This window comes from Paramormyrops kingsleyae, chromosome 2 (genome assembly GCF_048594095.1).
Source record: "Paramormyrops kingsleyae isolate MSU_618 chromosome 2, PKINGS_0.4, whole genome shotgun sequence".
Classification (NCBI taxonomy): domain Eukaryota; kingdom Metazoa; phylum Chordata; class Actinopteri; order Osteoglossiformes; family Mormyridae; genus Paramormyrops; species Paramormyrops kingsleyae.
Window position 1 is genome coordinate 26,575,990 of NC_132798.1, and position 24,767 is coordinate 26,600,756.

The window sequence follows — 24,767 nt, forward strand, 5'->3', positions numbered from 1 at the left end:
TCCTGGAGATACCTGCTTAGAAAGTATGTACACCACCAAGCTTTGAGTTTAACTCTATACACTTTAAAAATGTTTGTGGTCCCAAGAATGGTGCTCAGTTATGCCCTCAGGACTACATGCAGAGGCTTCCAAGGCCAATGATCTGGTTTACACTGGTTGGGCTTTTGTCCTTCATAAAGAGTGCCATTCCATTTTTAATTCAGACAGTATAGTGTACCGGGTAGCACTGACCCCAATCCTCATGTGCAGCACACTAAACTGCCACAGTCCTGCAGCATATTGATATATTTACAGTTATTTTTATATATTTTTTTGTATTTGTGCCAATTATATTTTACTGTGAACTTGAATTACGATTAGTGCAATAATGAAAAACTATCCATCCATCCATTTTATATACCTGCTTGAACTATGCAGGGCCACGGGGATCAAGTTACTAGCAGGGAATAACCCAGGACTGGGCACCAATACATCGCAGGGCATACACAACACACAAACACACATAGACACACACACAGACACAAACTCCTACAATTTGACAACTAGGAAATACTAATAATGTAAAACACACACAAAGAAAGTAATACAAAATAATGGATATGTGAAAATAATGAAGATGTAAGAATAAATGTGGCCATGTTTACTGGAAAAAAGGGATTTACAATCAGGTTGCGCAATGAGTTTCCGGAATGACAAGCCCAGGCCCCCACTCTGTTTGCATTGACTTCAAGTCCAAAAATGCTGTTTGGCTGTAACCCGGTGACTATAAATTGTCAACAATGTTTGCACAAACCCGTAAGCTGCAACGGACGACATGCCAATTGCACTGTTTCTCCCAGGAAATGTTCTGGATCTTCCCGGCCGTTCGTGTTACTCATCCACAAACACAGTGAAGAGTGAACAAGCGACTGATGATTAGTTTTTATTTTACAAACTTATGATGAGCAGTGGTCAGTATAATTATGGACATCTGCTGGAAAGGGACACGTTATTTTAAATAATAGAATGAATAAAAGATTAAAACATGCTCAAGAATTAAGTAAAACATATTATATAGCTAAATGTATCTGGACACTCCTATTAATTGGAAGAATTGTCAAATTAATCCACACCCATTGCTGACAAAGGTGCATTATTAAGAACACAGTCATGCAATACACTCCATCAAACATTAGCAGCAGAATGGGTAGTTGTACAGAATAGGTTAGTGACTTTCAATCAGGCACCATCTTAGGACACCATCTTTCCAACAAGTCACTTTTTCATATTTCTCCCTTGCTGGAGCTGTCCTGGGTCATGTTTCCCAAACACTCCCATTACCAGCTTATATAGCAGGATCCATTGGATGGTTCCAACTATGGAAGTTAGGTAAGGTAGTCAAGGTAATTAAAGTAGTCAGCAACTATGCTTTTGGAAAACGCACTCTGGGTCAACCAAAAGTAAAATGACTGTGAAGCAGAAAAGCCCGACAACAGGTTCAGTTAAGCGTTTGGCCACACAAACTCACAGCAAAGGACTTGATCGCAGCAGCAATATCCAGCCCAAATGGCAGCAAATCCCACCAGCAATGTTCCTACATCTAATGGAAAGCTTTCATAAAGATTAGAGGCCACTGTACCAACAACCTTCATATTAACACCCTCAGTTTCTGAGAGATGTCGGGCAAGCTGGTGTGTACAGTTTCGGCTATATAGTGCATGTATAAATATAATTCTTTGGACATGAAACGTGTGTACTAAATACCAAAAGAGCATTTTCTGGCATAAAGTGTAGACAAAATTCTCCGTGGCTTTTGTGTATCTACATAATTAGATAATGGTCCTATTGTAGTGTTACGGCAGTAACACAGAAGTGATGGAGGAGAAAAAAACGATGATGTTCAGGACAGAATTTAACTACTGAAAACTTACATCAACAGAAATTATTGCTTATATTTGCTTATTGCTTATAATTAATGCATAGTTGGGTATACAATATTTAAATCCATTTTTACTTAATATATTGTCAAAGGATTGACTTGCATTGTTAAAAAGAATACATACTGTACAGCATATCAAATATTTACATATCACTAGCGCAGATTTAGATGTCAAGTTTAAAATTACTAAAAAAAAAAAAAAGTAAAATTCTCATTGAAATGACATTATACACTTAAAAACTAAGGAATAAAAATGTATCAAAAAAGCAAAGTATCACACCAGTTTCACAGTTTAAAAAATAAAAATAGGCAAAATATTTGCCCTTCAAAAATAAATGATTGCTTTTACACGGAGCTGCACACGCTGTACAAACATAGTACACACTTTACATTAGATAAGTAGTATACATACTGTCATCAAGTTTATCTCCATCCCCAAATGATTAGCAATTACTTGTCTGGGTGTTACTGTTGTCAGAGGTATAAGTGTTGGTCTTCTTTGAATACTTCAGGGAGTTGAAGGAGACTTTCATCCTGTCCACTGTTCGATTGCTCCTGCAGAGTAGCGTGTTCCTGACATTGTCCCGGAAGTCCTCAGAAACGAAGTAATAAATGAAGGGATCCAGGCAACTGTTAAGGCTGGACAGGCAAAGTGTGGTGATATAGAAGCCATACGCATTGTTGAGGTTGCCATCCTTCAGGAGGTAGTAGTGGATGAGGAGCATGATGTTACTCGGGATGAAGCATATCAGGAAGGTCACAAGGACGGTAATAATCAACACCACCGCTTTGTTCCGGCTTTTTCCCACAGAATTATCGCCCATGGAACCTGCTAGGGTTTTAAGGAGACAGGCGTATGCTACTATGCTTATCAAGGTTGGAACGAGGAACACGAAGCCCCCCATAAACATGAAGTAAATGAATGCATGCTTAACATCAGGAAATGGGTCCTCAATATTGTGGATAATGTTAACGTCATGGCAGGTAGTGATATTCAGGTTATTGATGTGGGCCGTCTGCTTGTACATGTACAGTGGTGTTGTACTCAACCAGATAAAGATCCATATGGCTATACAAACCCCTGTGGCTATCTGATTGTTTTTTCTCTGCTCAGATAAAGGGTGGGCTATTACCCAGTAGCGCTGCACACTAAGGCAAGTGATGAAAAGAATGGAACAGTACATATTTCCATAGAAAAAGCCTACCAACACCTTACAGAGTCCCTCTCCATAGGTCCAGTTGTTCTCCTTAAAATGGTATGCAATCTTCAATGGGATACAAACAACAAACAGGATGTCCGAAAGTGCCAGGTTAGCCATATAAATAGCTGCGGGGTGCTTCTTCTTTGTTCGGAAGATAAATACCCAAAGGGCCATCATGTTTGTGGGCAATCCAACAGCAAAAACAATGATGTAAATTATTGGGAAGATGACCGTAGTCAACTTGCTTTTGAGTATGTCAGCTGTTGAGGGATCCACTGTGATAATTCCTTTCTGTTCACGTCCAACAACCCCCCGAGCTTTGTCTTTACTGGCCAAACCTGTATGGAGATTATCACACATAAGCATAAACACTTCGAAGATAGGCACAATTTAAATAAATATACTTGTTTTAATGCATTAGTACATCAAACTTAACATGTATTTAAGCATACTAATCCCGCTCACGCATTCCGCGTAGGGTTCCGCAACCTGGCCGTCGTATGCAGGTAGCGCACACAAAAACAACTCTACAAAAGCAACTACGTTATTAACTATATTAGTAATAGCACGCATTTATCATTCCTTAAGGCGAGGATAAGATGCCCTTTTCCAAACACGGCCCGACATAGAGACCCAGTACCTGTCCTTCCGCAAACCATGTGTCTCGTCTTACCTATCTGGGCCGCCGTTCCTGCCGCCAAAGACAGAAAAACGACCAGTTTCAGTAGCCCAGTGAAGACCATGGCGAGCGGAGTGAGAAGCCTTTACCAAACGGTAGCCCGGCGATACAGATGCACTGCTTGATGAGTGGTAAAGGTGAGTTACTTCCCTGGTTTCCTCTACGCCAGTGTCGTCCCAGTGACCGATCCCACCTTCACCATATAAGGCAAAGACAGAGCTACCTGAGTATCGACACGCCCACACCTGCATAAATTATCACCACGTTTGGTAGATTCAACCAATTAAAAGGGGATCCGAATATGTGCGGTGACGTTATAGGTGAGGTATGGCTACTTCTGATTAATGTTTTTTTTTCATTGTTTGGAATAAATAATCATCACCAATAACACGGGCTCTTTTGACAGTCCATTATTAAACGAATTACATTTACCACATTTTACTCAGGGAGAAGTGGGGATTCAGGTTTTGGCCGAAGTGTTGTTTATGTAAACGATTACGTATGGAAGACTGCAGACAGGAAAAGTTCAGTGTCGTGCTTATACAGTATCATGAGCGTCGCCGCCATTAAACATGTCCCCCTCACATTTCATAATTATTCGTTTGGACCCCTCCCCCCCCAACATTTAACATACAATATTAGTTCACCCAGCGCTGTTTCTATTGCTTCGCGAAAGAATCCATTCCACTTGATCGATTTGAGAATACACATACGGCATCTATTTTCGTTTCTTAGAGATAACTGTTAAAACAGTGAAAGTGAAAATGGTTACCACACCGAGAAGTAAATGAAGTTAAAATGCAAAACCATTTAGTGAAATAAATCCTGTAATTTATAAATGAGTAACAGACTGTACGTCACATTACATTACGGCTTAATTATATAAGAACACAGAGGCACAAACATAGTACATTTTTCAATGAATACTGTTTGTGTTCCAGTATAACACCAAGACAAGGGCTACTACACGTTAAACACAGGCACATAATACTATGAATACGTATTATAAAAATACTGTAGTATAAACATTCAAACTGCAGGAGATATACTGCCAGAATAATGAACATATATTTAACACCAAAGGTCCTTGAAGGTCCTTGCATTGTTATGATAGGTTAAAAATGTCCTTCCCTTAGTAACCAGTTATACAGTAACTAGGTGCATGAAGGAAATCCTAACCACATGAAAGTGACATCAATGACAATTTATAAGAAATGTGACAGTTGACTTTTGGCAGATGGTACTGCCACACAATCCAAACCAGAACATATATTTCATATAATATCAAAGGTAATTAATATAAAAAACAAAATATTATTAACTAAAAAAACATTTTCTATTAAAACAATACCTACATGTTGTTGCACATAATATTTTTAATATTTGGAACTGAGTGTTATTTGTATACTCAGACTGGATTATGACCTGTGATCTTAACACTTTTAATACCTATAAAGTGTAGCATTAATTTGATGAAAAAGTGCTTTTAACACAGTCATTTTTTCTCATAGCGTCATAAACAGTAGAAGTCCATCTGATGGCACAATCAGGCTTCCAGCTTCTTGTACTGCTTTTCTTCACTGTGCCAGAAGGTCGCCATCTTGCTGGACCTGGTGCTGCTGGCATGAAGCTCCTTGTCTGACTCCTTCAAGGCTGAGCGGGGCAGGATGGCGGCTACTTGTTTCCGGCACTGCGATGACCCGAAGTAGTAGATTAAAGGGTCCAGGCAGCAACTGACGCTGCCGATGCATGTGGCCAGGAGGTAGGCTGCATAGGAGCTGTGGCTGCTTCGGGCCAGCTGCACATAGTGCACCATCAAGATGATATTTGTGGGCGTGAAGCAGACCACAAAGACCACTAACACGGCGGCTGCCATAAACACTGCCCGACGCTTTTTGGGCATAGAGGCAGAGTCGCTGGTAGCGTGAAGAGCCTGAATGATGCGCGCGTAACAGACTACAGTGAAGGCAAGAGGTACAAAAAAGAAGATCGAGCAGAATATGGGGAAGAAGTAGAGATAGTAGCCCCGCAGTTGTTGGATATCCATCACATCATGGCAGGTGGTGATGCCCAGCTCTTCGAGGTGGGTGGTCTGCTTGGACAGCAGAATGGGCACCACGCCAGCTATTGCCAATAACCACATAACGCCGCAGACCACCATCGCATTCTGTCGACTGCGCCAGGCCAGAGATTCGATGGGGTACACTACCGCCAAGAAGCGGTCTACGCTAATGCACATCATCAGCAGGATGGAGCAGTACATATTACAATAGAAAGCGGCCGTGATGAGGCTGCACGTGGTTTGCCCGTAAGTCCAGTTGTTGCCATTGAAATGGTAGGACATCTTGAAGGGAAGCAGCAGCACAAACAGCAGGTCAGCCACTGCCAGGTTCAGCATGAAGATCACTGCTGGCTTCTTGGACTGTACCCTGCATGCAAACATGAAGACGGCAAGCAGGTTCAGGGGAATACTGACGACGAAGACAAGGATGTACACCCAGGGGATGAAGACAGTCATCACAGGTCCGGTGAGGAACTCTGCTACTTTTTGGGTGACATGGTAGCCCTTCTTCACAACTGCAGGTTTATGTTCTTTTGGGTGATCAGAGCTGAACCCAGATCCGCTTTCTTCTTGCACATCCAGGTAATCAATGGGCTCATCCAGAGCTTTCAAGAAGCCAGGAAAAGCTCTGCCGATCTTACCTGAAATCACAGGAGTAAAATTTATCGTAAAAATTGAAATTCAGGATAGAATTTGTTTTATTTAATTATACCATAATTAGAGTATAAATTCCTAAACAGTCAATACAAGGCAGTAGCGACACAACTAATGTAATGGTCTGTTTTTGGGGGAAGCCAAATTAATAACTGGTGGTGCATATATATTTGGGTGGAAAGATGGTGTGTGTGACTATATATATATATATATATATGGAGCCTATTTCTACAAAACCGTTACAAAGGTATGTTACGCCACGATGATGTTAAATTCAGTAAATTGGCATTTCTGTGCAGCCATCTCGCATTAAGCCTTAGACTAGTAACCGCCGTGCCTAAGAATGCCAAAAAAGCCGCGCAGACTGTTTTCATATCAGTAGCCTAATAACGAATTTAGTTTCCTTTGCCGACTACAATTGTTCTAAACGGCAAGTTCATCTTCGCCACAAATCAAAACACTAAAAGCGTGAAAGAGCATTTATTCCCTTTTTAATGAAGAGATATCCATTTACAAAGTAATGTTTAGCTACAGTAATTCCCGGTACTTAGTTAATTCCTGCGAAATTAACTAAAAATACTTACCATTGAAGTGATTCGATGTGTTTGAGCTGCTGCACAACGTAAATAGAGTAAAAACGACAGCTGCTTTGAAATGCATCTTAATCGAAGGTGCAAAACTGCACTGCGTTCTATAAATTCTTTAAGTGTTTGCTCGATTTATAAAGTAATATTGTTAAAATAAAAGAAGTAAAGAAAAAGCGAAGTTGAATGTGAATCGGCGTCCCATTGGCAGACAGCGCTGGCGTCTCCGCGCCCCCGAGCCGCAGCCCCCAGCATCTCCCGGACGCCAGGGATGGTCCGGGGAGTCTCTGCCTGGTCATTCACTGACGTCATGCACACTTTTTTGACTCCCACGTAGCACATTGTTTTTTAGCGTAGGATTTTTTGGGAGATTTAATAAAACAACGTAACATGAATTTATTCGTATTCATTTTTATGGCCTTAAGTGTCATATGTGTAACATGACAAATACCAGATATTTAAGGTCTGCTTCAAGGCAGTTAAAAACAATTGTTCAGAAAGTAAACCTGAATAACACGAAGCATGGCCTTAATCCAAACAGGAAAGCGGGCGACCTGACACTCAGTGAAGATAATTATCTCACTTGACTAATTTTCTACTGAGGGCTGGGACCTAAAAACAGAAAGCAAGCAAGCAAATACAATAATGTTCCATATTTATTAATCCAGTTTTAAACTTTGAAATTATTTTAAATTACAATCTCACTGCATATTTGTAAAACAAAAACACAACATGGAAATACCAACTATTTTTTAAAAAGAAGCAAAGCAAAGCTTCCCAGTGCTCAAAGGTTAAATGTTAAAAGGCACGAGTCAGCAGTATACATTACCCAACAGCCTGAACTGTCCCAAAGTAATGTTATATTGTATCACTTCCAGTATAATGAGGCAGTAGTGCATTTTACAATTCCTTTCTTTAACAGAAGTGGTAACAAAGCATTTGGTAACATAGCGTCTAAATATAAAACATTTGTATAATTTCAAAATATTTAATATACAATCACCCTGTGATAAATCAGAAATTGTAACATTTATAATCAAAGCACTTACTCAGACAATGTAATGGTATACAATTTTTATGTATTAAAATTTAGATTTTCATTCTAATGTCCAAACTACAGTTCACATTGATCAAACACACAACATTCTGGGTTCATTAAAAATAACTACAATAGTCTTAATTCTGAAAAGTAGGTTTCTCTTCCTGAAATCAACTTAAGGCACTGTCCATTTTAAACACTCTATTCAGTTTGCCAGCATTTGGAAACTGAAGCACCCAACAGCCAAAATGGGGGCCCTAAAAATCCAGGATGGAATAGGAATTGTGCTCCGTGTCCGATAAAATGCATCATTTTCCATAGAACTTCTTGTTGAGCAGGAAAATGAGCAGGTTGACATTCACTTTGGCCTTGTCAAACATTTTCATGACAGCCACCCCCTCGTACTGCAGCTGCAGAAGGTCCTGAGATAGGGAGGAATGAAACATCCTGTCACCAATCAACGACGAGCATTACCAGTTATGTTATCAGAATCATTTTATGCATCATAAATAAAGTCATTCATATTAAATGGGGAAATGGATGTCTTGTTATTGTTACAATTTTCTATTGCGAATACTGATAATTTTGTTGTGTTCAGATGTTCATCAGTGGCCTCAGCAGAAAATTTTAACTGGGGTGGTCACCAGAGGCCAGGTATGTTTTTGGGGTTGGTCACCGCACACCTTATCTATTCTATGGTTCCACTTAGAAAATAAAACAATGCAGATTTCATTTTTATTATTTTGATGTGGGGTGGCAATAGAGGTGGCCACGGATTTTGACACAGCCCTGGTCTTCACAGTCTACACAGTGGAGTTTTCTGCTTTAAGAGGTGTCAGTCTTTTTGTGTGTCTGCTTTACCTGAATATGGACCTGCACCTTTTCCATTTCCACTCCCATGAACTTGGCTTTTATTTCAAATTCTCCTACTTCTTCGCTAGCTGAGATGTCAAACATTACATTTTTAAACCTGGCAAAATAAATAAATAAATACATAAATAAACAAACAAACGAAATTAAGCAAGATACAAAGCAATATTACAAAAAAAAAAAAAAATCTTCCGTAAAGCACATAAAGTCAAAATACAGCAGTTTCCCCCTGTTAGCAGCACTATGGACAGAAGTCATGCCCTCAGTTTATGCTTAAAATAGTCACAAAGGGACATCGGTGGTATACCACACTAAGCAAACTGTCTCAGTAATATCTGGTCACATAAAAAGACATTTAAGTGAGATTTGCTTATACAGTTTAATACATACATAGACAGTTGGGAAACCATATTTTAAACTAGGAAAATTTATCATAACTAAACAGAAACATTCTCTGCTTTCTTTTCTGCCCTGGGTCTCACTGAATACATTTTTTACAAACAGGTCACATAAGCATTACAAGAAGTCTCCCAACCATTTGTGTTCTTTCACTGCTTTGACTGGAACACAAAAGGGACAAAACAGGAAGCGAACTGTGCATCCAATAAGACCACAGCAGCTGGACAGCTGGCATTTCCACTCCCTCTAATTGAGCTTAGCTTCCTTCCAGGATCAAAAGTCAGAGACAGCACGTCACAGGCCTGTCGCATCGGCGGTAGCACTCACTGATTTGTCTGCAGTCCCTCAATCTCGAGGATGACTCCCTTCTCATGCAGTCTGGCTGCAGTGTATTTCAGCGACTGCTGTTTGGACTTCCGGCTGCTTCTCTCCTCTGCTTTTCTCTCCAATTTGATGGACCTCCTGGAATTCCTGAAAAGGCACATTTATATTCTCTGAGATAGGCATAATCATACTGTTTGAATTTAAGAGAAAAAACTCAGGAATGACATATACAGGTATATATATATTTTTATATATTAATATGTCATCTTTTTGTATTAATGCGCCTTAGTCCAAGTACCGCAAGGGTCGAGCAGCTGGAAAAATCTTTTCTCCCCAAAAATGTTTATTGTTGTTGTTATTTTTCTGTTACACCAAGTCACAAATTTTCAAAACAAAATTCTATTTTTAAACTTAATTGTGAGGTGGTACTTCAGATGAAAAAAATGTCTACCCACAATATATGCTTATCAATAAGTTACAGAAAGACATTGTCCCGACGGCAACTTACTTCCGGTTCAAATTGTCGAGGCAGGTCTTAATGTAAGTGTCGTAGTAGTTGATCTGGTCCTGGTAAAAAGCAGTCTTGGAGTTTAGCGCACTGAGAGTCTGCTGGAGCTTTGCCAGCTCTGTTTTCCTCCGTTGCCTGTACCGTCTTTGGAACCGGATGTCCTGTCAGTCATACAGAAACAAGGAATGACCTCTCAGCCTGCTCCTGGAACAAGCCAAGTCACTTATACACACGTATGGGAAATGCTGCCCTTAAATACATGCACTGTGCAAGCAATTCAAGTGCATACGCCTAGACCTATCCTCAAATTTCTTCATTTTGAACAAGTGGAAAGTTCAGGTCCAGAAAGTACAAATCCAGACCAAGGTTTTCTTTCAACCCACCAGCTGAGTACTCTCTGACTGTGGCTCTTTTTATGCTAAACTGGTGGGTTGAAACAAAACCTTGGCCTGGATTTGTACTTTCTGGATCTGAACTTACCACCTCTACTCAATATTTATGAGGCTTATTACCTTAGATATATCGTTGATAATTTCCTGGTACTTGTTCTCAGAAGACACAAGGCCAGCTTGCTCCAAAGAGCGCAAATTCCTCAAAATCTTCCTCTTCTTCTGCTCCAGAGGGAGCTGCCTATCTTCCAGCATAGATGGACTGCTTTTCATCCCATCTGGCACCTGGGCATCCTGAACCGCACGCTTCTCGATGACCTTTGCATGCTCAGACTCCTGTTGGTCATAGACAGACTTATGTCAGAATGGATCTTATTTGCCATCGCAAATATCCTACGACAAAACAAATAACCAGCCAAACTTGGCAGTGCTTAAAGAAAACCATACAGGCTTAATAGCAAATAACAGGAAAAAAACGAGTTTTCCTCTGTGTCCGGATTTAAAATAACAGAGCAAGTATTATATTGTATTGCCAGTACACAGCCAATAGCATCTCCTTCAATTTTTCATTAATACTATTAATACATCAAAACTTTACTGAGCCACTGTGAGTATGTGTTGCAGAAAAGTTTTACTAGCACTCTGTCAGTTTTATGGAGAAAGTTCAATGCAGGAAGAATGAGAAGGCACACGTGGAGAAAGCGCACACCTGAAGCGATGAGGCAGGGGTCTCCAGCATTTCCACCAGCGTGTCTCCTGGTTGAATCCGCACTACATCCACGATCAGCTTCTTAGTCCTGTGGGACAGGAATGGTTTATAAAATACAACTTCAAAACAAGAGGGAACTAAAACCATTTCAAATTCAACATTAAGAATTGTGCTGTAACAGTTTTGGGCTAAAAATACATTTACATACATTTTTTCTAGAGTGACATACAAGTGACAGAACATGACAAATAAACAAATATCATAAATCAATTATCTGTGGAAGCCAGTGACTACTTTGATTTTGTTACTGTTTTTCCACAACTACACTGCTATTTAAAATATATAATACCATATTTATATACAGACCAAGAAAGATATTATTCAGCTAGTGAAGAGGTGTTAAAGATACTTAGTATTCATCAGTTTAAAAAAGTGCTTCCATGTGTGAATGTATCACTCAATCACCATAATCTTGAATCACCACAGATGCAGAAAAAATTGTTTCCAGTATTCCAAGTCTTTGCAAAAAAACAAAAAACTGCGATTCAAATTCATGTGAACTCCTCACTATATTAAATCAGGCTGGCATATGTATTCAAACAGAAAGTTGTATTTATTAATACATTGAGTGAAAATGCACATAAAGGATTTAACTGAACCATATAACCACATTACAGAGTAAGTTATTCTTATTTCTAAACATTATCCAAGTAATTAATCACTTTCGACCCCCATTTCAGTGAAATTAAAAATATCCACAGTGCTCAAAATTCCGCTTTGGTCTGCATTTTCAAAGAGGAAACCAGGCTGTGTGAAGATTCAGACAACATCAGGCACCAGAGAAACTGACTTTCATGGAACCTGGTGGAATGTTGCCATTGTTGAGTCACAGTTTCCTATTTCCTGCTTTACTCCCTGTTTGTGTGCTGGGTTCTGAGAACACAGACAAGATGTTTTTTTTTACTTACTAATCTTCTTGAAACACAAAGAAAAAGGCCAAAACACTAGGTTCAAGAGGGGAAAGATTGTAACGTCGAAGTTTTCGTCCCCTCCTCCAACCATTTACGACTAGCTTACTTATAACTTTTCTGGTTAATATATCACTACAATAATTGTAGCCTAGGAATGTGGACAAGAATGATGCACTTTTCCAATTCAGAGAATCTCCAAAAATGGCAACGGCTACAGTTAATCAAAAGCTTTTGAAATCTGTTCATGCCAATATAGCCTAGATGGATTTGTATTTCCACTATGGACAATTATAAACATCTGTATGTCACTTCCTTGCCCATAAAACTTATTTACTGCCACTGTATACTTCCCTTTCAAACACGAGCAATTATTTTAAGAGCAGAAACAGATAAACCAGATAAAACAGGATTTGTTTAATTCTCCTATTCTTTCAATGATCTCATGCTATTATTGAGAATTGCTATGCAGAAACATTGCATAGCAGTACTTATTTTAAGGCTTTCAGTAACCTGTGTGGGTTAAACCTGGTGACTCAGTCAGCCAGAACAGTCCAGTTGCGTTTATAATTTGACTCATGTGTAAGCCATGTTGAAGGCGAAACTGCCAGGCAGCCTAGTCATGTGACAGACACAGATATACCCCGCAGGCAGTTCTCCAAATCTGTGCTCAGTGCCACAGCTACTTGACAGAATATAAATTTTACTACACTGGTCATAACTGTAATCTCTGTCAAGCACAGTTGAAAGATGTTTTCCCACTACAGGTACCAGCTGAAGTTTTCATTTATTTGTGATCTTAAAGCCTTTTCTGAGTTTTCATTCGTTTGGTTCCTCACTTATTGATGTTTTTTTAACTTTTTCGCCAGGTGGTTTAGACAGAAAAACAAGTAAAGACAAAGTAAAGTTTTATATGTTAATGCTGCATTTAGGGAATGCTGATAGTCTTATATATAAAAAGCAAAAACTAGAAATCACACTCTTCATACATTTTTGTTTTATATTATTTTATATTGTATATGTATTTGTTCATTTATAATGATCTCCCAATTACCCCATTAATAAAAAAAAATGCAAAATACGAACAAACAGTGGATGATTTCAGAAAACGTATCTTCAAAAACTGAGGTACGTAGGAAAGCAGGCATACATATAGTTAAAAAGGGAGTAGTCGACATGCTTGGAGCACCAAGAGTTCTTCTGCTGTTTCTGTAACTTGTTCTGTATGACTGCCAGTAAATGGAAGTAAAGGACAAGAGCTCACTTGATCATCAGACCCTTCATATCCTGATCGTCTCCGTCCAGCAACTCGAACTTGCTGGTCAGGGTTAGGGAGATTTCCGTCTTGGCCAGCTGACTGAGGACGCTTTCCTTGTTGGGGTCATTGGGGTCCATGGCTCCTTCTCCTGAACAAACAGAGGCCGACAGCAATGGCTCAGCAACAGCAATGAAGGTCATCATCACAATTAGTATGTAACTATGTGAGGAGGACAGACTTTATTGCTTTCAGCCTTTAATTAGACAGTCAGATCAGTATTTAGTTAACAGCTCCATTAGGCCCAGGTAATATATATATATATATTTTTTTTGGAACAAAGCAGCATACAATGCAGGTCCTTAGGACTAGAATCACATAGTATGTCAGCTAAATAAAAGTAAGAGAAAACAACAAACGACTGAAGAATGTGACTGGGTGAAGGTGAGCGGGTGTAGGTGAGCGGGTGAAGGTGAGCGGGTGAAGGTTAGCGGTTGTAGGTGAGCGGGTGAAGGTGAGCGGGTGTAGGTGAGCGGGTGTAGGTGAGCGGGTGTAGGTGAGCGGGTGTAGGTGAGCGGGTGAAGGTGAGCGGGTGAAGGTTAGCGGTTGAAGGTGAGCGTGTGAAGGTTAGCGGTTGTAGGTGAGCGGGTGAAGGTGAGCGGGTGTAGGTGAGCGGGTATAGGTGAGCGGGTGAAGGTGAGCGGGTGTAGGTGAGCGGGTGAAGGTGAGCTCTACCCAGAAGAGATTCAACATCTGGAACGTCTCCCAGGTCCTCCAGCAGCTCGTGCAGCACGTCGTTGCGATCTGGAGAAATGGCATCCTGGTGCTGCAAAACCAACTGGGGGCAGAAAGACAGAGCCCAGGCAGGCCCGGTTGACTCAGCCACCTCTTGAGTGTTGCCCCCAGTCTTTCCTGGCAGCCGGTTTCCATCCCTGTTTTACTGCATTTTCTTCCCTTTGACCAGATAACCTGATTAGCGCGTTTTCCATGTGTGCACAGTGTGAAAGAGTGGGGGAAGGTCAGCCTTTTCAAACTCATAGCAGCTACATCAGTACAAAGAAGGCATATCAGATATATCCTGGCACTTTAAATACAAGGTTTTTTCTTTATAGAATTAACAGAGAACTAAGCAGCAACTACACTCACTCCTCCTTTAATGGCCAAGTTCCGCTCCAACAACCAGGTCGTCATGCGAAATGCTCGCTAAGTGAAAACTACTGTAGCCCAGGCGTGGCAACTTTGCTTTTATTTCTTTTATTCTTCACAATGTGACCATTTTAAAACACATTTTGTATATTCTATTCCAAAGATCTCTCTTACTCCGACATGGCGTACAAAATTTGGTTGTAACTGCGCAACTTGGTAGGAAAATGAATTTTTTACTACCTACATATTTGCGAATGGTCACTAACTAAGGTAGTCGCTAAATGAGGAGTATTCCATTACCCAGGCCTGCATTGTACAGGGCTGTAGAAAACATAAAATTTGCGTACATGAAATCATAAGCCTGCAAGACCCCCATGTCCTCTATATTACAGTCCGAACAACATCGTGTATCCTTAACATATAATACCCACCGGGCCTTAAACGAGATTCCCAGTCTTACCGAGTGAGTGTTGATGACCTCTTCTATGGAGATGTAGATGACAGGCTTGCTCAGAGTTACCATATCAGAGTATTCATCCACATTGAACTTCTCCTCCGGCTCAGGCACATCACACGCTGCCTGGAAGAAAGCCCTGCAGGGAGAACATCAACACACAAAAAGAGACAATTCAGGTTACATTGTAAACTTGAAATATTGTCAAAATATTTGACACTACAATCACTCAGTGCCTTAGGCTTAATAATAATAATAATAATAATAATACTAATAAACACTTGATTGATCCCCGTGGGGAAATCGTCTTTATGCCTCCCTCAACTTGCTCTTTGTAGAGTAAGTTGTCCGCGAAGCGCAGCCACCCGTAGCCGGGCCCAGGGAGCTGGGGGTTAAGGGCCTTGCTCAAGGACCTACAGATGTACTGAGGCTCGATTTAAACCGGTGACCTTCTGATTACAGGCACACAGGCTCAGCCCACTGAGCCACATGCTTAATTGCCGGTGATACCGCAATACCAAATACACCCAACCAAAGAAACTAGTCCTACAAAGCAAGAAAATGGCCCAGAGTATAATGTTGACATTTTCAAATCACAATCAAATGTAATTGACTTAGGGTATTCTGCAAGGGCGGCAGAATATTCTTACACTTAGTGTCCATAGCATAAAAAGTTCATTAGTGTTCAGAATTTTTAAATTTACAAATACTATTAAAAACACTGTTATTAATTCAAAACATTATTCAAAAATTCCACCCAGTTAATAATTCTTAGACTAGTGTGACTCATATTTTACTTTATGTATTTTCAGATATTTAATGCAGCCAATAATGACATTTGTGGGGTTCAAAATGGAACTGAGAAAAACATAACCAGCTGAAACTATTGCCCTAAGTAAACAAAAAAGTAACCTTCAAATAGTTTTTCAGCACAATCATCCAGGACCTTAAACATTTCTCAGAAGGGCTCTCCAGACAATTGCTCTTCCAGTTCTTGTTTGAAACAGAATGAAACTTAAACACATGTTTTCCATTAACCGTTTCCTGTGTCATTATACTATAAGGGTGGAAATTTGGGAAGGTTATGTAGTCCGTAAAGAATGGGTGTTACCATAAGGCACATCCTAACCCACACGTCCTTGTGGTCCCACCACAGTCATATACAGTATATCAGTTGCACATGTTGACATAATCCTTAGCCAATACGAATGTGACCGAGATCTGCAGTGTGCTGGCCATCTTGCCCGTAATCCTGTGATTTGCACAGGAAATCTTTTAGGAAAGAAGCACAGTAAAATACAGCACGAGAAATGTAGCTTCTGACGGAGATCAAGCTGATCAGTTTAACCAAGAGGCAGAGGAATGTGCTGTGTGCTGCACTGCCCCTCCCAAAAATATACTGCTGGGAATCCGACACCGTACATACCCGCATCATGTCATGAAGAACTCAAACCTCATATCCCTACATCACTAGGCTAGAGATAAGCAGTGAGGTAGAATTTGACAAATGCTTTCTAAATTGTCTATAAATAACACAAGCAGAGGGAAAAGACGCTTTGAAAAAGTTGTTTTATACAATTTCTATAATGTAATTTAATGTACACTCACGCAGACAAACCACCCTTTACTACCACAAATCAAATATATGTGTTTCGACTGTATTTGGATTAAGCCTAACAAGCTTTGTGTTTGAACTGGGAGGTCCCACCTAAAATTCTGGTATGTCTGGGAGATGTAGGTGTTCATGGAGGTCATGTTGATGTTCTCTCCCTCAAACAGCTTGTTGGCAGCAGCGTGCTGCAGCATTTTGGCCACGGAGCCCAAGTTCCTGCGCTGGTCCGAGTGTAGCTGCCCCCCCGCCGTCATATCGATGATGTCGAACCCGTCTGGAGCCACGATGGCTGGGTTCATGTAGCGGTAGTACAGCAGGTTCCCCACGATCTGTCGGAACACAGAGACCATTTTAACGGTACTGTACTGGAGAACAATAAGGCTGAGTGGTAACCATATTGGCTGGATATGTGTGTGCTGCTCCTATGGAACTTGTAAAGAGAATCAAATGTAAAATGGCATTAATTAACAAATTATAATATATATAAACAATGATAAATGGGAAATAAAAAACTTATAAAATGTATATTCCCCATTATGAAACAGGACCAGTCCCTTATGCAAAAGGTGAAAAAACAAACACATTCTGGTTCGGCCTGACAATGAGGAAAAGCAGTAGACACTGTGAGTCATTATTTCACAACATCAGAACGTGCCAGACTGAATTTAAACCACTGGTCGGCAATCCTTTCAAACCCCCCCCCCCCGATTCGGGCAAAAATCTAGTGAGGGGAAGGGGGGACCCCCTCATGCCAGTCGGCAAAATATACTGCTGCGACTCCTTAGCCCCCCAGATTATCGACTTTGCAAATGTAGTTTTTAGTGTGAAAAAGTTTGGAGGCCACTAGTTTAAACCATCATCCACCCGCGAAATACCCATCCAGCAATCTTCTAACTACTTATCCAGCACTGGATGTTGTGATCCTGGACTCTATCCCTGAATACAAATAAGGAGACACCGCGGATGGAATGCCAGTCCTGGCAGGACACATACTCATATAACAGGCAATTTAGGGACACCAGTTAGTATAAATACATCCTTTATGGACTACAGGGTGCAGAGAGGAAGATGGGGGCGAGATTCAAATCTCCAACCCACCACACCACCCCTCCCTGAGGAATATGGCATGGACCAATGAAAGCTCAAATTCACATGGTACTTTAATTTATATAATAAATTTCAGAATTCCAAAGAGGTGTGTGTGTGTAGTGGGGGGGGTACCTTCAGAAGCTCATCTTCAGTAGCATCTGGGAACTTTTCATGCAGTGAGCTACTCAGAACCTTGGCCATGTATCTCATGCCGTAACTACACACACACACAAACACAATATGAAAGCGTGAGTGAGGATGTTCTGACCATGGTGTCAACAAAAAGGACACTGTGAACTGATGTGGCATAAACAAACAGAAAAGGGATGGACTTTCTAAGTATGCGTGTATCACCAGAAAATCATATTGCACTGCACTCTATTAACCTTTCCTAAGTACATAATGAATTAACAGTATTATCAATATAAATAAATATACAAATTTAGTTATTGAAAATATATGCAGCATCTTACAATCCACTATACATAGTTTTAATTTAAAAAATATTTTAGAATTTATTTAAAAGGATGCCTGAAATGTTGCTTTCATTACATTTGCATTTCAGGCCTATCTTAAGTCGTCTGTTGTGATTAGTGTACCTAGACACAAACAGAGCCATGGCTGCAGCCACAGCACCACCTGCTGTATGTGAGCAGTATTTATGCAACGGGCTGTCGCAACTCAGTATGTTGCCAGTGTCAGTCACTGCAGTGCTTACGGGATGTTATCCAGTGAGGACACAATGGAGCTGAGCACTTTATCAGTGGCCACACGTAGGCTCTGGTTGGAGGCCTCCAGCTTAGTCCTCACCTCCTCATGCGTCAATGCCTGGTCTGGGGTGACCTCATACGGGAGTTTACTGAAACCACCCAGCAAAGCCACATAAACACAGAGAGGCAAGCAGACAGTTGTTCTATATGAAACAATTTTGCTTAGTACATATCAAAAATGCTGGCAAAAGTTTTTCTTTTAAACAAAAACGCAAACTAATAACTTAAGTACTGTGACTACAGTGACATCTACATACTGTATGAGATTCTGAGAATGATTTGTAGAATAGTATGTACTATAGATACATCAAGGTGCAGGGAAAATATTACATGAACACAAAAAATAAAAATATTTGTAACACTGCTCTAAGCATTTTTGAGCAAATTTTATGACTCCACTTTCATTACAGTTTTCTTACAATCCATGAGTCACCTGGCTTCTCCAGTGGCTGTTTCCAGCTGGTTGACCCAGGACTTATAGATGTCCACAGGATTGGTGTTGATTCCCAGCGATTTGTCTTCAATGATCTCCTTCACCACTGGAGCCAGCAGCTGCCTCAGCGCGTTCTGACCACGAGCGCCGCGGTTGAAGCTCACCACCATCTTGATGACAGTGGGGTTTCCAGTCACTATGTCCTGTAACTGGTCTACCTTCGACCTACAGAAATAGGGGCACCGGTCGCAATACATTTGACAGTCAACATTATAATACCTTATAACCATGGGTGTAAATTATATGGTGGGATGGGGGGGTGGTTGTAAACCCCCCCAGTAATCAAAACCAGCCAATACAACCCCCTGGACCCCTTTAAATGGGTGGAGACCTCAATTCCCCCAATGCTGAACCCAAAGTTACACCCTTGCTTACAACCATATTAGTGGGTTCTTCATACCATATGGTTAATCATTAGAAACTGCCTGTAAGGTTTGCACATGCAGAGACACACTATAGTGTGTGTGACACAAATCTCAGTCCTGTAATAGCTTATGTAGGAACCCACTTGATTTCCTCCTCAAGTGCAGTCTTGAAGAGCTTCAGCAGAAGATATTCCTCCCGCTGGTTTGATGCATAGTTATACAGTGTGAAGATGACCGTGTCCATGAACTTGGTGGACTTGTTCTGGGGCATCTGGAAGATCAGCTTAGCCAGGTATGAAGGGTTTGTCTGTGCGCAAAACAAAGCAGCGATCTAAGAATGCCAGCTTGGCATATCACTCCTTCCTTCTGGAGGGGCAGAGTTGGCTACCCAGCCATGCATAGCACAGCTTATAGATCTAGCGTCTGTCTCTCTTCACTAAAAACCTCAGGCACTGACATTTGAATAGCTTGCTAACTGAAGAACAAGTTGTCTTTCTAATGGTGGTGCTGATGACAGCCTACCTGGAACAGATGTATGTCTGCAGTGGAGAACATGGGAACTCACCTGGAGGAGGTAGAAGAGGTGCTGATAGGTTTCCAGCTTCTTCCGCTTGTCTTTGCTCAGGCCCTTGATGCCCTGCTTGCCTTCCATGGTCAGTTCATCTTTGCCTAGCTTGTTTTTCTTATTGGTCAGCTTTTTGTTGTGCGACACCACATCCTGTAACAGCACGACCATATCATTGCGGGTAAGGAGTTTCATACAACCATGACAAAATGTATCCACATTATCAATTCCCAAGTATGAAAACCTTGGGAACCACTTTACAATAAGGCTACCCTTTGTATAACTTGTTTATAATTGCCTAATAATGATTTACAAAGTGTTACAACAATCTAATTAATAACCTGTTTATAAACCATTCATAATCCCTTTATAAGGGTAGCCTTATTGTAAAGTGACACCAAACCTTGATATTTTTTATTGGAATGTGACATCATGTGAATTAAAAACCTGTTTCAAAAACATCTCATGATCTGAGTTTGAGTCCGTCCATCCATCCATCATCCATCCATCCATCATCCATCCATCCATCCATCGTTTATCATGCCCAGGGTTGCAGGAGGGCCTGAAACCTACCCCAGAGAGCAAGGGCACGAGGCAGGCAGGGTACACCCTGGATGGGATGCCAGTTACTGCCATCACTCACTCTCAGATCACTTCTGTTTATTCCCTACACCCACAGAGAAGCAGAGTGAGGAACACGTGTACCTGCAGCGTGATCCTGTTCTTCACCAGCAGACCGATCTTGATGTCCATCAGGTTAAGGTCCTTCTCCATTTGCTGGTTGGAGCGGATCTTGGTGACTACCTCCTCCCTCAGCTGCGTCATGTCCAGCTCCTCCTGAAGGTCCAGGGGGCTCTGCTCCAGCAGGTGAACAAACTTACGCACCACAGACAAGGGGGGGTTCTCCGCTCCCGCTGTAGACACACACACACACATCCACCCACCCACATCTTTCAACAAGCTGTAATTAAAGCATTACAAATCGACCACAGGGATCCTTCAGAATTATGTCTTTGAACGCCAGTCAGTTTCTAAGGTAACCAGCATTTAATACCCCTGTTTACCATCTGCTTCAATGCAGACCTTCTGTACAGACCTTTTTGTAAAATGTACTAGATAAATCCTTTTAATGCTTAACGTATACAACTGAAAAACAGGTCAATTGTATTTTTGAAAACTCTTTCCTGAATCAGGCTTTGAACCATTTGCGTGTGATCCAGTGTCAGGCCACAGAATGTTAACGCTGTCACTCAGGCGGCCAGAGGGCCTCACTTACTCAGTGTCTGGTAATTATCTCGTGCTTTATTGGCCTTCAGAAAAGCTTGAATCTTCACTATTTCCTTCTCCTGAGCACAAAAACACACACACACAAGGAAGCCATGCAAGTTAACAAAAGCATCCAGGAAAATCCCATGAATCTGACTGTGTATGTACAGGAAAATTTCATAGCTGGATATAGAACCACTTACATGATCTTTGAAATACTTTAGCCTCTGGGAATATTTACTTTTAGCCTTCGACATTTTCACCCATGACTGAATCTGAAGGGAAGAAAACACAGTCTCAGTACCTATGAAGACCAAACATGGCGTCTCTATGGTCACCTGCATTCCCGTATTTAAATATTGTTTACCTTCACAATAGCAGCTACATTATCCTGAAGGACCCGCAGTCTGTCCTTGTATGACTTCCGTTGTTTGTATCCCTTCCAGGAGGCCTATTGAAATCCAAAGAAGCCATCAATTTGTTAAAGTTTTGAATGTAAAATGCAACTGAGTGACTAACTTGCAGAGCGTCAGGACCACATGTTGTAAAATAATTTACTGCATCGTTAATGAGGACAGTAAACCTTTTAGAAGGAAAACATGGTGTAAGAAGATCAATCAACGCTTTAGTCATTTTTGAAAAGAAATAAACACATGTGGGTATATTGCTGTAGGAGAGGAATTCACAGTGAGAATTAATTACATCACCTCAATACTGATCAGAAAGAGGATCAAACAAACTTAAAAAAATTAAAAATTAAAAAACTTAAATTCTATAGAAAAATATGGCACCGGTCAGGTTTCTTCATGTTCTTCCCAATTGATAAATTGAGGTATATTTCTGTAATACAATAGCCAGTCTATTGCACAAAGAAATTAGCATTAAGCTTTAATTTCTATGATGAGTAGAGGTCAAATTCTCCATGTACACAGTTAGAACAAACTGAAAGTTTACTATCTACATTGCACTTTGACAAGCATGGTTGACCTAAGAGACTTTGGAAACTACATGAGACAGATATGGTGGAGAGAGGTCAACAAATAACATTGGGGGCATCTTCCAATCAGTTCATGTTGAGGCCTAATAATTCTTTAGCATAGATTGATAACAAATGTGACAGATATACCTGCAACTGGATCACACTAGCTTCTTGCTGGTTCAGGTATTCCATCCTCTCGGTGTAAGCCTTCTTTACCAGGTACCCTCGAACCCGCGCCTGCAGCTGCACGATCACCGGCTCATGGGCCAGCCACAGCTGCTCACGGTTGTACTCCGCAGTCACGCTTCCCACAACACCCTGGGAAGCAGTCACATTAAATAGCACCAGAGAGGTGGTACACATCGGTCACCAAGCCTCCATCAAATAACTGAGAAATAAGGAAGCTTGGATGTAATGAAAAGGCTCAATGATGATATAATGATGTACAAAGGGATGGAGGTTAAGGCAGAATATAGCAAAAACAACAAGGTTAACACTGTCACACTTGGTTCCACAGACTAGGGAAACTAAATGAGGGTCAGCAATTTCCCACCTGGATCTCCTCCCGAGTCATCTGAGTGCCATCATGCACAAAGTCCTCAGGCTCCTCCCACGTCCCCTGCTCACTAGGCAGGTTGTAGAAGTAGTCATACATGTCCTTGATCCTGTGTTTTACCCATGTACTGCTGCCTGGGCCTTTGAAAGGTAACAAAAGCTTCCTTTCACCATTGTGGGGTTTTGTATGTGATGACACCGTCAATTACATTATTCATGTGTAAAGAATTTTAATGACTTTCCATGTCTGACATACAATACACGTAGAAACAATACAGCTTGTCTACACATGACATGACAATAATTTATCTGCTTACTAGAAGCTTTTGATTTGATTGCACTCAACTGTAACATTTCTACAAACAGGCTAGACTTCAAGTTAGACGGCACCTTCTGTAGTGTTGAGTGCCTGCCTCTGGGCAAGGTTGGAATGGTATGTGCCTGAACACTCCACCAGCACCCCCCTCAGGCCCGCGTCGGGACACTGAAGAGCTTGCAGACAGCTCTGGGCATCGCCTTCGGTTACCTCCCGGTTGATGGCTGCGACTGCCTTTGCCACTGCAGCAAAGAATCGAGAGGCAGGTCACGAGACAATCTCTCACGCCTAGTCTCAGCTGCTGGCTACACCTCTCACATTTAGCATGTCAGGCCTCCAAGCCTCTGAGGCTGAGTGCAGCAAAAAGAGAACAAAGTTCATTTGAAGCAGACATGCAAGATTTTAACCCATCTTTCCTAGATGGAAAGAGCTAGTTTCCCCTTTTGAGATGATCTCCCCCATATTTAGCCAGCAACCCACGTCTCAAGGCCTCCTCCTCATCCTTGTTTGCAGTCACGATTCCATCCTGGATCTGGTCCAGCCACAGGACGGCTGACTCGTCCCCGGAACTCTGCAGGGACACGTGGTAACAGGGATGAGTCAGTCTGCTGCCCACACAAGCTAGTGGGCTGAGACAATAACAACAACCCTAACCCTAATTTCCGGCAAGATCTGTGGGATTGCATTAAACAGCGCATGCTATCTGACGCTCTTATTCAGTATTTAGCAACATATGACTCCTCTAGGTAGTGAGTGTGTTGTTCAAACACACACAACTTCCTGTAACGTGTTTATAAGCAATGCTGATTTACAACAATTTATGGTAAAGTACCTAACCAGCTTCACAGACTCGAGTTAGAAAGCTCCTCAGCTCCTAAGTATAATTTTACAATTATATTTATTGGCTAGTTTTTAGTTATTTAGCTTATGCTCAATAAATCAACCAAATTGTGGAAAAACTTTCAGATTCCTACTGAAGATATTATTAAGCTTAATTTTGTACTGAACAGACCCTTTGCGCCCAACTTTGGGGACAGAGAACAGTGTGGGTCAGCATCCCTGGAGCAGTTGGGGTTAAAGGTCTTGTTCAAAAGCCAAATGGTGTGATTAGTCCACAGGATTAAACCTATGACCTTCCAAAGACAGATCTAGCACTGTAACCAGAAGAGCTACACATCTGGCCCCAGTAAGAGCCTACCTTGCATATTTGTTCTTTGGCATGCTGAAGAACATCATGATAGTGTTTGGAAAGGGAAGGATTGACCCCATGCAGCTTAGCAGTGGGTAACAGTAGTGCAGACAGAGTCTGTTCTGGATCTCCAGCATCAAGGGCTTCATTGATCTGAGTTATTGCAATGATTCCTAAAGAGGAGAAAAAGAAAAATCGAGCAAACCTGCCGACAGCAAAAAGAAGAATTCTAGCCAATCTTATCTCACATAACACCTGTTAGTTAAAAAGAAAAACAGCCCGATTTTCCAAACAGTGAGTCATGTGGCTGAGATGGAATACATACTGCACACAAACAGAATCAAGAGGATGAATTACCCTGCGGCTAAGCATTAGAATGACTAAGATGCATAACCTAAGTGATTTTGA

General features: G+C 41.1%; 3 protein-coding genes across 4 annotated transcripts in view; all 3 read right to left on the minus strand.

Annotated features, from left to right (window-relative positions):
* Positions 1 to 906: 906 nt before the first annotated feature.
* Positions 907 to 4,175, minus strand: LOC111836077 (proteinase-activated receptor 2-like). Its single transcript, XM_023797027.2, has 2 exons — positions 3,794 to 4,175; positions 907 to 3,458 (listed from the first exon to the last, which is right to left on the minus strand). The coding sequence occupies exons 1-2, from the start codon at positions 3,861 to 3,863 to the stop codon at positions 2,362 to 2,364; spliced, it is 1,167 nt and encodes a 388-aa protein (XP_023652795.1). The 5' UTR covers positions 3,864 to 4,175; the 3' UTR covers positions 907 to 2,361.
* A 433-nt stretch (positions 4,176 to 4,608) lies between these two features.
* On the minus strand, positions 4,609 to 7,412 carry f2r (coagulation factor II (thrombin) receptor). The gene is made up of 2 exons (XM_023797026.2): positions 7,100 to 7,412; positions 4,609 to 6,502 (listed from the first exon to the last, which is right to left on the minus strand). Exons 1-2 carry the CDS (start codon positions 7,173 to 7,175, stop codon positions 5,346 to 5,348), a joined length of 1,233 nt encoding a protein of 410 aa, XP_023652794.1. The 5' UTR covers positions 7,176 to 7,412; the 3' UTR covers positions 4,609 to 5,345.
* Positions 7,413 to 7,737: 325 nt separating this feature from the next.
* Positions 7,738 to 24,767, minus strand: part of iqgap2 (IQ motif containing GTPase activating protein 2) — a 51,161-nt gene continuing 34,131 nt past the window's right edge. For both annotated transcript variants that reach the window (XM_023797025.2, XM_023797024.2), the window contains exons 15-38: positions 24,369 to 24,532; positions 23,651 to 23,741; positions 23,245 to 23,412; positions 22,853 to 22,995; positions 22,447 to 22,617; positions 21,688 to 21,771; positions 21,524 to 21,595; positions 21,331 to 21,400; positions 20,760 to 20,968; positions 20,055 to 20,207; positions 19,633 to 19,796; positions 19,065 to 19,289; positions 18,580 to 18,720; positions 17,994 to 18,078; positions 16,869 to 17,101; positions 15,167 to 15,299; positions 14,296 to 14,398; positions 13,570 to 13,711; positions 11,338 to 11,425; positions 10,752 to 10,964; positions 10,240 to 10,400; positions 9,735 to 9,878; positions 9,000 to 9,108; positions 7,738 to 8,560 (exon numbers count right to left, since the gene is read on the minus strand). In XM_023797025.2, coding sequence (XP_023652793.2) covers positions 8,447 to 8,560; positions 9,000 to 9,108; positions 9,735 to 9,878; positions 10,240 to 10,400; positions 10,752 to 10,964; positions 11,338 to 11,425; positions 13,570 to 13,711; positions 14,296 to 14,398; positions 15,167 to 15,299; positions 16,869 to 17,101; positions 17,994 to 18,078; positions 18,580 to 18,720; positions 19,065 to 19,289; positions 19,633 to 19,796; positions 20,055 to 20,207; positions 20,760 to 20,968; positions 21,331 to 21,400; positions 21,524 to 21,595; positions 21,688 to 21,771; positions 22,447 to 22,617; positions 22,853 to 22,995; positions 23,245 to 23,412; positions 23,651 to 23,741; positions 24,369 to 24,532 — 3,380 coding nt within the window. In that variant the 3' untranslated portion in view covers positions 7,738 to 8,446. The remainder of the gene's footprint in view (positions 8,561 to 8,999; positions 9,109 to 9,734; positions 9,879 to 10,239; positions 10,401 to 10,751; positions 10,965 to 11,337; positions 11,426 to 13,569; positions 13,712 to 14,295; positions 14,399 to 15,166; positions 15,300 to 16,868; positions 17,102 to 17,993; positions 18,079 to 18,579; positions 18,721 to 19,064; positions 19,290 to 19,632; positions 19,797 to 20,054; positions 20,208 to 20,759; positions 20,969 to 21,330; positions 21,401 to 21,523; positions 21,596 to 21,687; positions 21,772 to 22,446; positions 22,618 to 22,852; positions 22,996 to 23,244; positions 23,413 to 23,650; positions 23,742 to 24,368; positions 24,533 to 24,767) is intronic.

Coding starts and splice junctions, on each gene's coding strand:
- LOC111836077 (XM_023797027.2), bottom strand. CDS start 3,863: ATGGTCTTCACTGGGCTACTGAAACTGGTCGTTTTTCTGTCTTTGGCG. Junction 3,459..3,793: donor AGGAACGGCGGCCCAGATAG/GTAAGACGAGAC, acceptor ATCTCCATACAG/GTTTGGCCAGTAAAGACAAA.
- f2r (XM_023797026.2), bottom strand. CDS start 7,175: ATGCATTTCAAAGCAGCTGTCGTTTTTACTCTATTTACGTTGTGCAGC. Junction 6,503..7,099: donor CACATCGAATCACTTCAATG/GTAAGTATTTTT, acceptor CTGTGATTTCAG/GTAAGATCGGCAGAGCTTTT.